Source organism: Carcharodon carcharias, chromosome 3 (genome assembly GCF_017639515.1).
Source record: "Carcharodon carcharias isolate sCarCar2 chromosome 3, sCarCar2.pri, whole genome shotgun sequence".
In the NCBI taxonomy this organism is placed as follows: Eukaryota; Metazoa; Chordata; class Chondrichthyes; order Lamniformes; family Lamnidae; genus Carcharodon; species Carcharodon carcharias.
The window spans coordinates 231,971,319-231,988,055 of NC_054469.1; the positions used below are offsets into that span (position 1 = coordinate 231,971,319).

Below are 16,737 nucleotides of genomic sequence, written 5' to 3' on the forward strand. Positions count from 1 at the left end.
GGCAAGGAAGCAGGTCCCAAGTCTGTCTCAGACTGGAATGGAATTGAACCCACACTGTCGGCATTGTTCTGAACCACACACTAGCTACCTAGCCAACTGAGCTAGCTGGTAACCCAGCATTTGCTTATCACAGGGTAAATCTGACAGCAACTTCTAGTGTCCACATTTGTGCAGTTAAATGTGAAAATGCCGAAGAGGCTTGTCAAATAGTCTATTCCTCCACAGGGATCTCTGCCCATACATAAAGACTCAGCATTTAAATTACTGTAATGGTATTAACTTAGGGTACTTGCTCATTAGTTCCCACTAAAGATGGTCCAAAAGTGCATTCAAGAGTAATGAGTTTTTAAGCATAAGTGATAATTACTGCTGCAAAGCTTCTCTGACCCTGAAAAATTAATTTTATGAAAATGAGTCCTCATTTCCTCAGAAGAAAATCAATGTTTTTTTATTCAGCCATGGGATGTGGGCTTCGCTGGCTGGGCCAGCATTTATTGCCCATCTCTAGTTGCCCTTGAGAAGGTGGTGGTGAGCTGCCTTCTTGAACTGCTGCAGTCCACGTGGTGTAGGTACACCCACAGTGATGTTAGGGAGGGAGTTCCAGGATTTTGACCCAGTGACAGTGAATGAACGGATTTAATTGTGGATTTAATTTTTTTTTACTGTTTCTGTTTGTCGTGTTTGCTTTGCATCCTTAATCCCATCTGTATTTAAACCTAATTTATATTTCCTGCTTTGTGCTTTCCGATTTGGACTCTGCACATCTCAGTGAGGATTCTTCAGTCTGATTAGGTGAAGAACCCTTGTTGATTCTTGTCCTGTCCAGAGATCCCCTATGGAGGGCACCACTTTGGGTCACATACCTGATGGCTGGAAGCCTCCACTCTAAAGCTGGTCTTAGTTTTGTGGGGACCTGTCAGCAAGATGAACAGCAAGGCCTGTTCATTCACCAGCTACAAAATCTGGGCTGTTAACAGAACCTAGAGAAAACTTAAACCATGCAGTTTGGACATGGTTATGTAACCCAACACTATTTCTATAACTCATAACTCAAAGTGCTGTATTGTTCCTGTCCACAGAATTCTGAAGCAGGCTATTTATGCATCTAGGAAATCTTTTCAAGGTTTTTTGGGGCTATATATTCACCTGATGTGTCACAGTATTGGTGGGCAGAAAATAATGTTTATTTAATTACTGTGTACATGTAGCCTACAGAGTCGGTCTTGAGGGAGAAGATCACAGAGAAACAATAAGAACCATAAAAATTCAAACTTTTAACCAAGGATACTAATCCTCTGGAGCGATTGGGGCCCCCCGGAGTTGAGGACTGATCTCCAGAAATAGATCCAAAAATAGTTTGGCAATCCTATTAAAATGTGTGGCTAGTAAACACTAGTCTTTAGATGGATATTTTCGGTTCGTTAATTTGTTTTTTCGCTATAGAAAAGAGTAAAACACTGGATATAAAAGATCAACATTCCCGGGGATGTCTATCTGGGTTCAGTGCCTTAAGCAGCAGCCTGTCAATAGTGGGAGGAACCTAAGTAAAACCCTAAACTGGGCATCAAACACTCCACCAGTTGCACTTTACACCAAATCTGTTATTGTACCCTCAATCCAAAACAGCCTCCTCTTGCAAGTCATCAATGTTTTAAAAATACTTTTAAGTGAGATATCATTATCATACTTAAGGAACATTATTCCGGGATGTCAAATTGCTGCCGAACCTAATCCCCAGTTGGGCTGTTAAAGCAAAAGATCGGCTTTATTTTCGGTTGCACAAGGCAAATGGCACATTTTATTCAGGAAGCAGCCAAGAAGCACAGTGCACGGGTGAAGCAAGAAGCGGGAGCGGGGGCGGGGGGGAGTGGGAATGGAGGGGGGCGGAATAGTGGGAATAGTGGGATGCTTTGCAGGAAAGCGGCCGCGGTTTGAAGCCTCGGTGACAGTGCGGCTTTAAGGCTGGTTTCGGTGTGAATCACACAGGCAGGTATCGGCTGAGGCAGACTCTCTACCCCCCCCCCCCCCCCATCCTGAGTGAGAACCTAATCTGGGTTCACAATGGGAGGGGAGGGGAAATCACCAAGAGAAAAAAGACAAAGAGAAAGCTCACAGATATGGGGGTTTAATTCTGAAGTGGTCTTCCTGATTCTCCTGGGATGATAAGGTGAGGGAGAGAGTGTTGGAGAAGATAGCGTGTTGGGAGAGGGCAGGTGCGGTTACCTGTAGTTTCCTGTGTGAAGCATCATAAAGGGGAGGAGGGAGGAGGGAGGAGGAGCTGGGGGGGGTCTTCCGGGAAAGGCAGGTTCAATCCTCCCTCCCTCCCTCTCTGCTCTGCCCTCCTGTCATTGGGAAGGACAGAGCTGGTGTAGTCAGCGTGTTGCTGGCTGATTCTCCCTCTCTCTCTGCCTCTCTCTCTCTCACACTCCCTCCCTCTCTCTCTGCCTCTCTCTCTCACACTCTCTGCCTCCCTCCCTCCCTCTCTCTCTGCCTCTCTCTCTCTCACACTCCCTCCCTCTCTCTCTCTCTGTGTTTTAGCGCCTGGATCTCCCCCCCATCCCCACTGGGAAATCTCTTGCTTTTTTTTTAAAATTAAAAAAAAAACAAATGATTAAACAGATGTCTTTGCAACTGGAACTAAGGAGGACACACCAGCCTTTATTTTAATCTGCAAAGGGGGGGTTTTGGCTTTGCCCCCCCCCCTCCTCCTCCCACTGCACTGGAATAATTTGAACCTATTGGAAATCCCGCTAACCTCGGAAGGAATTTATTGATTTCGGTAAAAGGGTGGGATTTTTAAACATAATTATATATATATATATATTTTAAAGTATTAAGACCAATGGCTGTGGAGAGGGACGAGCAGCAACAAGCCGCCGAGTGTGAAGCGCCGGAGCCCGGCTGCAGGGATCTGGACGGGACGGTGTTGCCCCTCCTGGGGGGTCTGGGCAGCTACCAGAAGAAGATCATTCTCCTGACCTGGGTCCCCGCTGTCCTGATCGGCCTGAGCCGCAGCTCTGACTGTTTCTTCACCGCCGAGCCCCAGCTGCTGTGCCGGGGGATCAACAGCTCCCGCCTGGCGCCCGCTGACCACGTCGCTCACGCCCAGGTGGCCGCCAACCGGAGCGCCGCACGGCCGGGCGGCGCGGCCCCGCCGGGGGCCAGAGACCGCGGCGCTCCGGACATCAACACCACCCACCGGGAGTGTCAGTGCCGGGAGCGGGACTACAGGATCCACGCCGCCCTCACCCACAACATAGTCACCAAGGTAAGGGGGGGGTGAGGGTGAGGGTGGGGAGGGGGATGGATTGGGGGGGGTGAGGGTGGGGGGCATAAGGATGGATGGATAGGGGGGGTACAATTCACCAGCCTCCCATCCCCATAACACCTGCAAAACGTGTGACATAGCAAGTTTTGGGGGGTGGGGGGGGTATATTTTGCTGGCTGTACTCAGTTTTGCACAGTGCTCTGTTGACCTTTCCTCTGTGCCCGCTTGTACTGTGGGATTAAAAATTAATCTATCAAAAGCAGTTTGCTTCAACAACAGGACGTGAACATCAAATACACTTGCAATTCCTCTGGGGTAATTTTAAAGCAGCTGAGAATGACAGCCGCTCGGCAGATTGATCAGCCAGCCTCATGAAAGCAGGTGCAAACTGCTTTCTCTGCCCTCCAGATAATTCAAGGTGCTACTACAGTTGTCTAATTTTTTTTTTAAATGATCATTTTCTGTCCCTCTTTCTCCCAGCCACCAATTTTCTTGTTATTTGGTGCAGGAACTAGGTCATGTCAAGATGCAGTGCCACAGGTGGTGGAATCTATGTTACTTTTTAACAAGTATTCATTTCCCCATCTCTTAGGTTGGTCATTGAGGGGTAGGTAGGGTGTTAGGCCACTTATCCCATGTCGGGTGCTTAAGCTTTACGCTACACAACAATGCAACTGAAGCCAAACCAGGGAGTTCAGATTTTGGGCATGGGACCATCTTCGGCTGGGCTTCACAACTTGCAGGGTACAATTGTAACAACTACAAAATGTGTTTCAAAAGACATTTCGGACAGTTCGCTGGAACCCTTTTTATTTGTGATAAAAGAGCTGGCTGTTTTAGCAGCTTTTGACTAAACGTATTGGAATGATGATTTATGTTTTTCATGATAGGTGGGATTTGGTACGTTTTTTTTGTTCTTGGCCAGTTTACTCATCACCTGTTCCAATTTCAACAACTAAAGGACACTGCAAGATATAAACTGTATAAATGACCACGAAAAGATCCTGATTTAGGCTTTATGCTGACCTTCCTTTAGATTAGCTGGAATTCATGTTAGATTGAGGGGGCAGTTGTTCTGGTTTCTGTCCTGGTCCAGTGTCGCCCTTACTAATCCATCCAAAATAGACCAGTTCAGAAGGAGTTGCCTCTCCGCTGAGGTAGGTACCAGGCCCAATATACATGCATGGACAGTATGATTTGTAGACAAGTTCTTTGTCACAGGGCCCCTTTACTGCTAAACCTGATCCAAAAAGCTGCAGCAGGTGTTGGCAGATCTTGCTCAGGAACAGAAATGCTGATTTGCCTCCCCTCGGCCAGGACACTGAGGCCAATTAGAACAGCCATACTAACCTGATGTGGCTGGGGATTGAACATGGAATTTTACCTGCCTGCGTTAACTATTCACTTGGCAAACTCAGCCAGTGGGGGAAAGGTGACCATTTCTGTGCATGATTGCATACAGGACTACTACTTATCCTTCCCCCTCCATTTTGAGAGTAGTGCAGAGTTTGCAGTATAATTTGATCCTGCTCAAAAAGCTATTGCAGCTCTGGAATGACACCTATTATATAGCAACATGAAGGGCCCATCTGCCAGGAAGTAATCCACATTATGGCTATCCTACTGTCCTATCCAATAAGCAAAACATTTTCCATATTCACGCACTGCCCAACCCTCTTATTTTGGGAGGGGAAAGAAACCAGAGAAGAGAAGGTAACTTAGTGGTAGTGACCTTCTGATACCTTAGTTATTCCCACATCCTGTAAAGACAATGTACAGATCAGAATCCAGGCATCAAGATTGGGTGAGAAATTGTCAGAATTAAAAAATGGAGAGAGAGAAACAGAGTTAACGTTTCGAGTCCGTATGACCCTTCTTCAGAGCCACTTATCCCTGTTGGGGTGCTTTGAAGGCTCTGAAGAAGGGTCATACAGACTCGAAATGTTAACCCTGTTTCTCTTTCCACGGATGCTGCTTGATCTGCTGAGTTTTTGCAGCATTTTCTGTTTTTGTTTCAGATTTCCAGCATCTGCAGTATTTTGCTTTTATCAGAATTTTTAAAAAATGTTTCTCTTGGTTGTGGTTTAGAATCAGTGCATTTAGATAAAACACTTGTCTTTTCCGAACGTCCCTGATTTAGGTCGTTTTCTTTTTCAAGAAAATGTTCTTGGATGTGTAATACAGTATTTAGTGCTTATCCTTAGTTACCTGGAGCACATTTGAGTCCACCACATGATGTGACTCCAGTCACAGAACTAAGCCAGAATGAGGAAGGGCAGTGGGTTCCTTTCCCTAAAAGGACACTAGGGAGCCAGTTGGGTTTTGTCACAATTATGTTTATGGTTACCTTTTGAATTTATTTGCCACGTTTAACTTTATTTCATATTTTAATGTTGCCTTCTATTTGATTTCCATTCCATCCAAGTTTCTGTTTTCCTTCTTAACCCCACTGCCTTGGGGGTCAAAGTTTAATATTTGATTGGAAAACAAACATTTCACCTGAAATATTTCCTTGCCTCTAATCTGTTAGCCCATGTTCTGATATTTGTTTGAATCCTATGTAATAATAGGTTAGATAATTTGAATCTCGTTTTAAAAGAAGAAGAAAATGTCTGAAGTATACTGCCACGGAGTAAATAGAGAAGAAAGCAACGTATAGTGTCCAGGTCTCCCCTTCCCTGGCCATCCAGAATAACATGAGAGATCTGAAACCCTGCCAAAAGGCTGGTATAACCACAACTAAAAGCTAAGATAAAAGCAAAATACTGCGGATGCTGGAAATCTTGGTGGGGCGGGGTGGGGGGGGGGAAGAGAGAGAGAGAGAGAAACAGGTGAAGCTGGATAAAAGGCCAGCGATAGGTGGAGGCAAAGGAGAGATTGCAAAAGATGTAATAAACAAAAGGCCAAAGGGGTGTTAATGGTAGTGGTGCTGGCAAAAGGAGGTGCTGATGGTGACATTAAGAGTAGAAAGCAGAGGGAGCAAGTGGCAGATGGCCCTAGTGGGGGTTGGGTGGGGGGAGGGGAAGGTGATAGGAAAAAAGATTGAAAATGTGCTGAAAGCTGGGGATGAAACAATGAATGAAAACGGCAATAAATTTATTTTTAAAATGAAAATAAGTGGAAAAATAAATAAAAATTTGAAAAATAAAAATGAATATTGAAAAAAGAGGATCAAGAAGGGGTGAGTATGGAGGAGAGAGTTCATGGTCTGATATTGGGAAGGAAGACCATTGATTTGAATAAGCTTTATCTCTATTCCCACGTGGATCTTTGCTCTAAAGTCAGTGACGTCAGGTTAATCTGGTGCACTAACATGAACTGTAGGATGGCTCTGTTAGAGCTGGGATTTTTCAAGCTGCTCAATGTCCTGTTGTATCAGACTACCCACAAAGGAGCAATGCTGCTCATGGTTGGCTATTCTGCATCACAGGTTGCGTAGCCCAGGACTACCAGTTGCCCAATTTAGCAATAACTCAAAACCAGGGAATTCAGGTAATATTGCTATATTGCTTCCCCTGAAAAGATGCAAGTTACAGCACTTCTAGGATCTGAATATTATGGAATGAAAGCTACTATATTGTATATTCATCCTCTTAATTAATATGTTCCAATGCAATGCGTGTTCATGAAAGATTCAGGAAGTGTCTGCAAATGGTTAATTTACCCTCTTGAAAGTTTAGTCTTCCTCCAGTTAAAGCAGACAGTCCAACAAGCTGTGATTCTTTGTATTTCTGTGAAAGCCCCCCCTTTGTGGGAATAATGTAACATAAGCTTTTGTTATGGGGTTTCTTACTTCTGACATGTTCAGAATGAGAAAAAGCTGCTGCAGACTGGGTCCGATTGTCTTTTTTCTCCCCTTGATGTTTTTTATTTTCCCTTGACAGTAGGGGTTGCTCATAGCAATGTTGTTATTTCCTGAAATGCAGACTAATATTTTCCTTCTAAATAAAATACAACATTAGAGAGAGACCAATTGCAGCAGCTGATTAAAAGCAACTTTAAAAGTGTGATGTTACAATTCACAGTGGAGCTATCAATGTTGTCGACTGCTCCATTACTGTCCTTAAATTGCATTTTAAATAAGCAGTCCCAGTTGCAGTGAGTGTTTAGCTAATGAATTTAACTAGTTCCTAATTTAGAAATGTTACGCATTCTCAAAGAAAATCCATTTCTATCTCTGTTATCTCCTTTTATAGTTGGAGAAAATATAGCTGTTATTTTAACCTGTTACCACCACTGCTGTTTTTCACTTTATTTTTATGCATTCATGAGATGTGGTGAGCCTTTATTGTCAGCATTTATTATCCATCCCTAATTGCCCTTGAGAAGGTGGTGGTGAGCTGCCTTCTTGAACCTTGATCTATATAAGCCTTTTAAGGTGAAAAATCCTATTTTATGTCAATAGTTCGATCAGAAGTCACAAATCCTGGAAATAAGCTCTTTTTGAAAATGTGACAATTCTGTTAACCGAGCAGAATCATTTTCACATTGCTTCTGTACAAATAACTAAACAACATTCAGCTTTCTTGTGGCCCAATGCAAAGTTGTTCACCTTTCCATCTAGAATTTGTGTTAAAATAGGTAGATACGTTTTTAACAGTTTGTGCTCCCAGCTCAGAACTTCGCCTGCTGGGGGTTTAAACAAGTAATGTGTGTGCCGAGATCAAGGGATGCCGTAGAACTTTGCTGGATCCTGAGGCTGAGATGTTGCATGTTGGACAAGAGAATTAGATATTTATCTGAAAGGGAAAAGTTTGCCAGGCGATGAGAAAAGAGTAGAAGAGGAGGACTAATTGGAGGTGGCCCTTTGAAAGAGCTGACACAGGCACAATGGGTCAAGTGGTCATCTTTTGGCTCCACGATTCTACGATAATACAAGATGCAGCCATGCATGGAGTCTGGGTGCTACTGGTCAGACCTAAAGCTAAGCAGCCAGGGCTACTGTATGTAGGGGATTCAAAACAATGTGCTGAAACTACAAAGCAGACCTGTCAGCATCTGCAAAGAAAAACAATGAGTTTATCTTCTGGGTAGAAACCTTTTATTAGAACCACAGCGAAATATGCCATGGACCCTTCATGTTGCATTTCCTTGAAGTACGACAAGTTGAGAGGGAGTTGCTAAGGTATGGTTTGGCTTCCTGAAGGATTCTAATTATGGTTCAATATTCAGATAGAATAGGATAACCAATACACTGTTCCTCAACCCACCCACTATGTTTCAATTAAGATTTTCTAGTTACTAAAGCAAATGTGACTTAACTGTTTTCTGTACACTTTACCGTATATTCATGCCTTCAATCTTCTATTCTAATTCCTGGAGTGGGAGAACAGCTTCTATTTTAACTCTAGCTATTCTAAAAACTCTCTGAAATCAAGACAGAAATGTTCTAATTATAGAAATGGGGACAGCCCATTTGCTTCTGAAGCAATGTCATAGGGAAATTACAGGTACTGGACCCCATATCCAGAAAGGTTGTATGCTGGATTTGGGGATTTCACGGATTTTGGGTCTTATGCCTAGCATACACCTACATTGCATAAAACAAAGTATGAAAAGGAAAGACTAAAAAGATGTTATTCAGATTGCCACCCAGGGCTCCAGCTTCGAATGTAACTGTTTTTGGATCCTTGTGAAATTGGGATGCTGGATAAGGGGTCCAGTACCTGTACTAGAATCCATTATTAAGTAGGTTACAGCAGGATACTTAGAAAATCATAATGGGATCAGGCAGAGTCAGCATGGTTTTGTGAAAGGGAACTTACGTTTAATTTAACAAGCAAGGTATAAAGGGGAACCTGTATGTCTGGCGTACTTGTAGGGCATTTGGTAAGCTGTGACATCAAAGGCTATTTCACAAGATAAGGTCACATAGGGCAGAATTTTACAGCAGAGGGATTTTATGTTCCTGCTGAAGTCAAGGGGGATTATAATGTCTCGCCGCATTTTACAGCCCTGTCCCCACCGAAACGGGGCCATAAAATTCTGCCCATGGTGTAGGGAATAACACATTAGCATGAATAAAGGTTAGTTAACAGGAAGCAGAGAGTAGGGATAAATGGGTCATTTTTGGTTTGGCAAGGTGTGACGAGTGGAGTGCCACAGGGATCTATTTACAATCTACATCAATGACTTTGATGAAGGGACCAAATGTAAGGTAGCTAAATTTGCCTACGACACCAAGGTAGGTAGGAAATAAGTTGTCAAGAGGGGCTAGAGAGTCTGCAAAGGGATATAGACAGGTTAAGTGAGTGGGAAAAAAATGACAGATGGAGTGTAATGTGGAAGAATGTGAACTTGTCCATTTTGGCAGGAAGAATTGAAAAGCAGGATCCTATTCAAATGGAGAGAGAGATTGCAAAACTTAGTGGTACAGAGTAATCTGGGTGTCCTGGTACATGAGTTACAAAAAGTTAGTATGCAGGTATAGCAAGTGACTAGGAAAGCAAATGGAATGTGGCATTTATTGTAAGGGGAAATGGAATATAAAATAGTGAAGTTTTACTACCGCTGTACAGAGTATTGATGAGACCACATCTGGGAGTAGTGTGTGCAGTTTTGATCTCCTTATTTGAGGAAGGATATAATTGCATTCGAAGCAGTACAGAGAAAGTTTGCTTGACTCATTTCCTGGGATGAAGGGCTTATCTTATGAAGAAAGATTGAATAGATTGGGCCTTTACCCATTAGCGTTTAGAAGAATGAAAAGTTATCTTACTGAGCATATCCTGAGGGAACTTGATAGGGTGAATACAAGGAGGATGTTTCCACTTGTGGGGGAGACTAGAACTAGAGGCCACGGTTTAAGAATAATGAATTTCCCTTTTAAGAGGGGGATGAGAAACTTTTTCTCTGACGGTCCTTAGTCTGTGGAATTCTCTTCCCCCGAAAGCAGTGGAAGCTGGGCCATTGAATTTGTTCAAGGCTAGGTTAGATAGATTTTTGATAGACTAGGGAGTCCAGGGTTATGTGATGCAAACAGGAAAGTGGAGTTGATACCACAGTCAGATCAACCATGATCTTTTCGAGCCTGCTCCGCCATTTGATGGACCAAATGACCTACTCCTGCTCCTAAGTTCTACCTTCTAAGGCCACATGTCTATGAGTTCATGACCAGATCATCTGCTATTTAATGATGTTGTTTGAGGGATACATATTGGCTGGAACCACCTCTCACTATGCAGAACTCACCTGTTACAGAGTTAATATTAAAGGTCTAGTTCCATGTGAAACACTTTGATAATTGGCAGCTTTTGATTTTCTTCTCATGTTTAAAACTTCCTCCACACCCTCCACCCTGCCGTAGTCACGTACCACCTGCAATAAACAGAGAATGGAACCAGCTACTCAAACTGTTATGCAGTACAGAGGAAGTGTCTTTCACTTGAGGCATTAAACAGAGGCCTTGTCTACTCTCTTGAGTGGATGTTAAAAATCCTCTGAAGTTATTTGAAGAAGAGCAGGTGAGTTCTCCATAAAGGCAGATGTCCTGGCCAATATGCATCCCTCAAACAACATGGCTAATATTTGGATGATCTGGTTGTGTTCTTATTATTGGTTGTGTGACCTTGGTGCGTCAAACTGGCTGCACCCCCGACACCTACCCCTCCACCCCACCAATTCGCTAGATTAGAACATAGATTCAAATAAAAGTACTTTGTTGGCTATAAAGCACTTTCTGATGCACTGAGATCAGGAAAGTTGCCAAGTAAATCCAAATTCTTTCTTGTTCTTGTTTTTTTTTCTCCCTTTTCTTCCTCGTTCTCTTTCTCGTGCTTGCTCACCTGCTCCCTCTTTCTTACTGAGACCAGGGAGTGGTGAGCTGGAGCTTGGAAGTTGAATGGCGCTAATCCCACAGTGAGTTGATGGGCCAACGCCCTGCCATCACAGCACCCAAGTTTTAACTATTTTGTTTAGCTAGTTGAGTACCTGGGCTTGGTGAGCAGGCAGCTTGGTATGTTCCAGTGAAGCTGCTACATGATGGTGACGTGGCTCCTGTTGATACTGATTTTTTTTTCACTGCAAAGGAGTAGCTGCTCAGAGCTGAAGGCCAGGAAACATGAGGCCTCTGTCCCCGTTCCTGCCTGTTGACACCTGTAAAGGATGTAAGCCCTTAACCTGAGAGATTGTTAGAGTTTTGTAGGAGTACGAAAGTAAAATATTTAAATCCATCATAATGCCTTAATGATAAATGAGAACGACCTGTGTGCACTTCCACAATTTTCATAGCCATCGAAGCTCAGATCTGGTTATGTGGTGGGGAAAGTACTGACTTGGAAACTTTTCTTCAGCAATGCACCTTCTCATAATTAAACAACTTTGAAATGATTACGGGAGAAGAGGGTAAATGTTTCAAATTCTCCTCAGCGGTGAGGTATCTGGCCTGTTGTAGAGGCCAGTTGGAAAACTACAGCCTTGCAGTCGGCACTCCGATTGGGTCAATTCTCTTCCTAAATTGTGAGCTCATAAAATGCACCTTAGCGTCCGTTAGTGGTAAAATTAATTGGGGAAAATGAATGTAACTTCACTGTGCTCTCAAGACAATAAGGGAGCTGGTGTAACACTGAATGTTAGTTTCCAGGTTCGATTCCCAGTCAGTGATTTGTGTGTTGATCTTAATTGGTGTGCTGCCATCATCCTCAATGTCCCTGGAGCTGCCCTGGGAAAATTCAGGGTTTCTGCGCAGTAACTTCCACTAGATAGGTGTGCACACAGGGATGTTGTGTGAAGATAGGATCAGGCTCAACTGTGATGCTTTTTTATGGTCAAATCACCTCCAAACGCTAGCCATTGAAGCACACACATTAGAACGTTACAAAAGTAAAGGAGGGGGAAAACAACATTCAGCCTCTGTTCGTCACCCCCATGATGGGCTAGAGGCTTGATGGGGCGTAAATGTGGAGCATATGCCCACTGCCCTCTATACAGCAGTGGATATCAAAGCATCTGCCTATCACACAGCGGAGGGGCAGAGTACTCTATTTAAATCGGGTCTCACAGAGCAGTTGCAAACCCAATTTAAAATTCAGCATTGCTCCGCAGTTTCCAAAAGGTTGGAAAGCCCAGCAGCAAGGGGGGCAGGCGAGAGCTACTGGAATCCACAAAATCAGTACCTTGCTCAGCACTCCTGGGGAGCATGTGGCCTCTCGCTGTCCCTCCAGCAGCAATTTCTTCGCCTTTTTCTCTCCCCCTCCCCCACCCTCCCACCAGCTGTGGGCGATCTCTCTCTCTTTTCCCCCATCCCTCGAGCCCCTTCCCCGCTTGCTGCGGACGAAGGGTCCCGGGCAGTGGCTTCCTGATGCTGCCAGGCGGGGATAGGAATGAGAAAACGAGAATGAAGTCCTGACGTTAAGTTCGAAAAGATCTTCGCATCCCCCACCTTCCCAGGTGCTCTCACTCCAGCTGACAAGTTATTCTAGACAAAAACAAAAATAACTGGAAAACTCAGCAGGTCTGACAGCATCTGCCGTGAGGAACACAGTTTGAGTCCATATGACTGTTCATCAGAACTTATTCAGGACATCTGTTAACCTTTGGCATGAAGAAGTTCATTCAGTTATCTCTTCTATGTTTATACCTACGACCTCTAACTCTACCATCTTGTCTAATTTTTAATTAATGTTCAGGATTTTGCCTGTCAAAGCTAGTTTATATACCCCAATGAGGTCCCTCCATTTGGTCCCTCAGTTGTTCTCTGTGCCTCGCCCACCCAGATTTTGATTGGTGCTCACAGTGGTTACCGGCCAAGAGATATTAGGCCTGAGTTGCGTGACTTCCTATCCTTTTAATTTAAATGGAAAATGTCTGCAATTTGCAGACGTTCCCTGCACTCAATGCTGTTTGACAGTGGGAGTGTCCGACTGCATAATGGATACTTGGCTGAGATACCAGAGGGTTAACTGAACCAGTGGAACCATATCCAAGCTAAGCAGGTTGTTTTTAATTCTTTCACTGGGTGTGGGCCTCGCTGGCTGGGCCAGCATTTATTGCCATCCCTAATTACCCTCGAGAAGGTGATTACAAAATCCCTTGTTCCCAACTTGGAGTCTGCACATACAGGGAGCATGGTTTGGAGATAGGTTACAATATTGACATGAAGGATGAGAGCTTCTATTTATATAACGCTTTTAATGTCCCCAAGTACTTTATGATCAATGGATTATTTTCAAAATGTAGTCCCTGTTATACAGGCAAATGTACTGTAACTAATTTGTGCACAGCAAAGTCCCACAGACAGTAATGACCGAGAGATCCGGGTCAGAGGACACTAGTTTAAAAAGTAATTCAAGCAAATGTCTGGTGGCTCATTATGGTAATTGAGGGAATAGGTTGGACCAGAAGACGCAGATTTAAGGGTTTGGGTAACATATACAAGGGGGGAATGAGGAAGAACGTTTTCACACAGTGAATGGGAATGACCTGGAACTCGCTGCCTCTGAGGAAGGTGGAAGCCGAGATGGTCAATGATTTCAAAAGGGAATTGGATAGGTACTTCAGAGAAATAAACTTGCAGGGCTGCGAATAGAGTGGGGGAATAGGATTGATTGCATTGCTCCACAGAGAGCTGGTATGGACCAGATGGGCTGAATGGCCTCTTTCAGTGCAGTAATGACTCTATGGGCTGGTAATAAGGCGGGGAAGGTGTCGGGGGGAAAGCCCAATGTTTTCCTGCCACCATGGTGTATTACCAGCAGTGGGAGGCATGGGTGGCCAATTAAGCTGATTAAGGGCCCAATGAAGGATCATTTCTGGATTATCTATTTTAGTGGGATTGATAGAAGGAGCAATGTTGAGCAAGAAAAGCCCCTGCTCTTTTAAAAATAAATTGGGATCTTCAGTGTCCACCTGAGCAGGCAAAGGGATGCTCAGTTTAACATCCCTGCTGAATGACAGTGCAGTGCTCCCTCAGTATCACAGTGAAATGTTAGCCTTGATTATGCACTGCAGACCTGGAGTGGGGCTTGAACTGATGACCTTCTGATTCGGAGGCAAATGCCACCACCAAGCCAAGGCTGACGTTGTTGCTCAGATTGTTCAATGCCTGGCCCCTCGAGAGTTTCTGCTTGGATGCGACGTTGCAGAACTTCATCTTAGGAGTCAACGTCTTGAAGAGAAAGAGGGTGCGGGACATGTTTAAATGTTGAGGTGGTAATGTGAAATGGAAAGCAGATAATCCTATGTGGATCAGCCATTAATAGGTCTCTTGCCGTTCTGCCCAGTGCTTGGTGCAAACATGGAAACCAGGGACTGAATCTTTGACTCTCTGGATGGTGTTAGTGGAGGAGCTATTTTACTGTCTGAATCTTCAAGCCTGTGTGAGAGGACACTAATTATACTAGAATTCAATAAATGCCTGATGGTTGATAATGGTAAACGAGGAAATAAGATGTCAAGAAATGGGTTATTTTAAGTTATTCAGACGGTTACTTTTCAATGCACTGATTGGACTTGCTATGTACAACTGGAAAGCACTTTTACAATTTGCTCTTAAAATATGATCGACTTATAATAAAGAATTAGGAATGCAAAACTAAATGCCAAGTTATTTCTGAGAAACTGTCCAACTCTAAATAGCCCTGTAAAAAATATCTAATTTGCCACCATCTCTGAGCCAGTTTGGTGCTGCATTAAGCTGCTCTGAAATCGAGCAAGTTGGTACTTCACCATAAATCTGTTCTACTTGTGATCCCCGAACAGCCAATTCTGATAAAGGCTCCACCGTCACAAAGAGGATCTGAGAGGAGACCAGCTGCTTCGGCAGGGAGACGGACATAAATCTGGTGCCACTCAAAACTGCTCTCTTTCACAATCTGGAACCCACCTGGGGATCCAGGTTACACATCAGGCTTCTTTCAGGTCAGGCTTAAAAGTGTGTGTCCAGGCCCCAGATCTCAGGGGTGCTCAGTAGATTGTAACGTATTTTAGAACTGCGGCACCACAGGAGTTGCTGAAGGCTATCCTAACCACATTGCTGTGTCTGCAGCAGAAGGGGAAGAGCTGTTGCAGTTGTACCTCAGCGTTTTGTAACACATCATGGAACCCGCACACAGTGCCAGCCTGGAGGCTTCACGATGTAGCAGCTTTTACCCTGTGAGAAAATCTGTCACTTGCTCGTACCCAAGCTCCAGCAAACCTCAGTACATTTTTGGGAGCCTTCTGTACTTGTTACAGTTCTCTCTGACTACATGCTGATTTGATATAGCTAGAATAATTTTTTAAATGATTTAGATGAATGTCTTTGTATACCCCCCCTGAGTACAGAACACTTTTAGTTGGCATTCATTGTGTCCCTAAGTGAATTTGCATTTGACCAGTTTGTCAGGAAGCTTTTGATACTGTGAAACATTGTGCCAGCATAATCTAACTGTAAAAGCCTTCTGTGTAGAAATTTAATCCCGCATTCACTTTATAAAGCTTAAAAGAAGATAGGGCCATGAATCTGGATTGTGGTTGTACGGTATATTCTCACTTTGTATCTTGGATGGGGAACACCTCATGTTGGAATGATCATAAATGCTGGGAGCATTTGCAATTGCTTTAATTTAGTTTCCAGTAGGAGCAAGGTCGTCTTTTATTTTAACCTTTGTGCCGTAGAATCATAACTGTTTTTGTGTTGGTCTTGTGCTGCTTAATCCTGTAAGTGCAGAGCTCGACACAGCTACAACATACAGGATTTTTTTTAAAGTCAGAGGTCAGGGAGACCCTTGTTTTTCTTTCAATGCCTTTCTCCCCAGCACCAGCCTTTTTGGGAGCAGTGAATGTGCAGCTCCAACAACAGCATTGGTAACAAGCTGACATAACATCATGATGCAAAATCATATCGTCATACAAACCATTCCTTTTACATAATGATGCTGTGATTTTATACCACAATATCAGTATTCAGCATGTGCACAGCCTCAAATACATAAAACCTGCAGGTTGGCAGCGTATTGAGTATAGGTAGGAGAATGGGGTGGTTTGTTCTCCTCTGTCCTCTCCCCAAGACCTGGGCTATAGGACAAAAGAAGTTTTGAAATAAGTTGTTCCAAGTTCTTTCTGCCTGTAAACACCTTTTAATAATTTTTTTAATTTTTGTATATTCAGTGTAACCTGCATTGTTCAGGGTCAGAGTGAGACATCAGTGAGGTTTATAATACGGTTTTCAAAGTTCCCGAAACCTTTCGTCTTGCACTCATCAGGACAAACACAAGAACGCCAAATTTCAAACATTTACAACAATTTACACTGCAGGAGAAAAGGGTGCTGATTGGTTGGCAAGTCAACTTTGATTGGCTGAGGCATTGCCATGGAGAAAGCAGTAGGGAGCTACAGGGTCCCCAAGTTCCCAGGTAATTCAAAAAAAGGGCGCAAGGCTTAAACATATTCCTATTGTCTGCACAGAATTGGCCCCTGCATATGAAGTTATGTCATTTCTAGCAAGTGTAAATGAAATGTTTAATGAGCACTTACAAAACCCAAAATAAATA

General features: G+C 43.6%; 1 protein-coding gene across 2 annotated transcripts in view; it reads left to right on the top strand.

The window, feature by feature from the left end:
- The first annotated feature begins 2,077 nt into the window (after positions 1-2,077).
- Positions 2,078-16,737, top strand: part of LOC121276371 (solute carrier family 22 member 23-like) — a 103,351-nt gene continuing 88,691 nt past the window's right edge. Inside the window, exon 1 of one of the 2 annotated variants that reach the window (XM_041184700.1) lies at positions 2,078-3,268. In XM_041184700.1, the coding sequence (XP_041040634.1) occupies positions 2,843-3,268 (426 nt within the window). In that variant the 5' untranslated portion in view covers positions 2,078-2,842. The remainder of the gene's footprint in view (positions 3,269-16,737) is intronic. The other variant, XM_041184699.1, reaches the window with a different exon arrangement.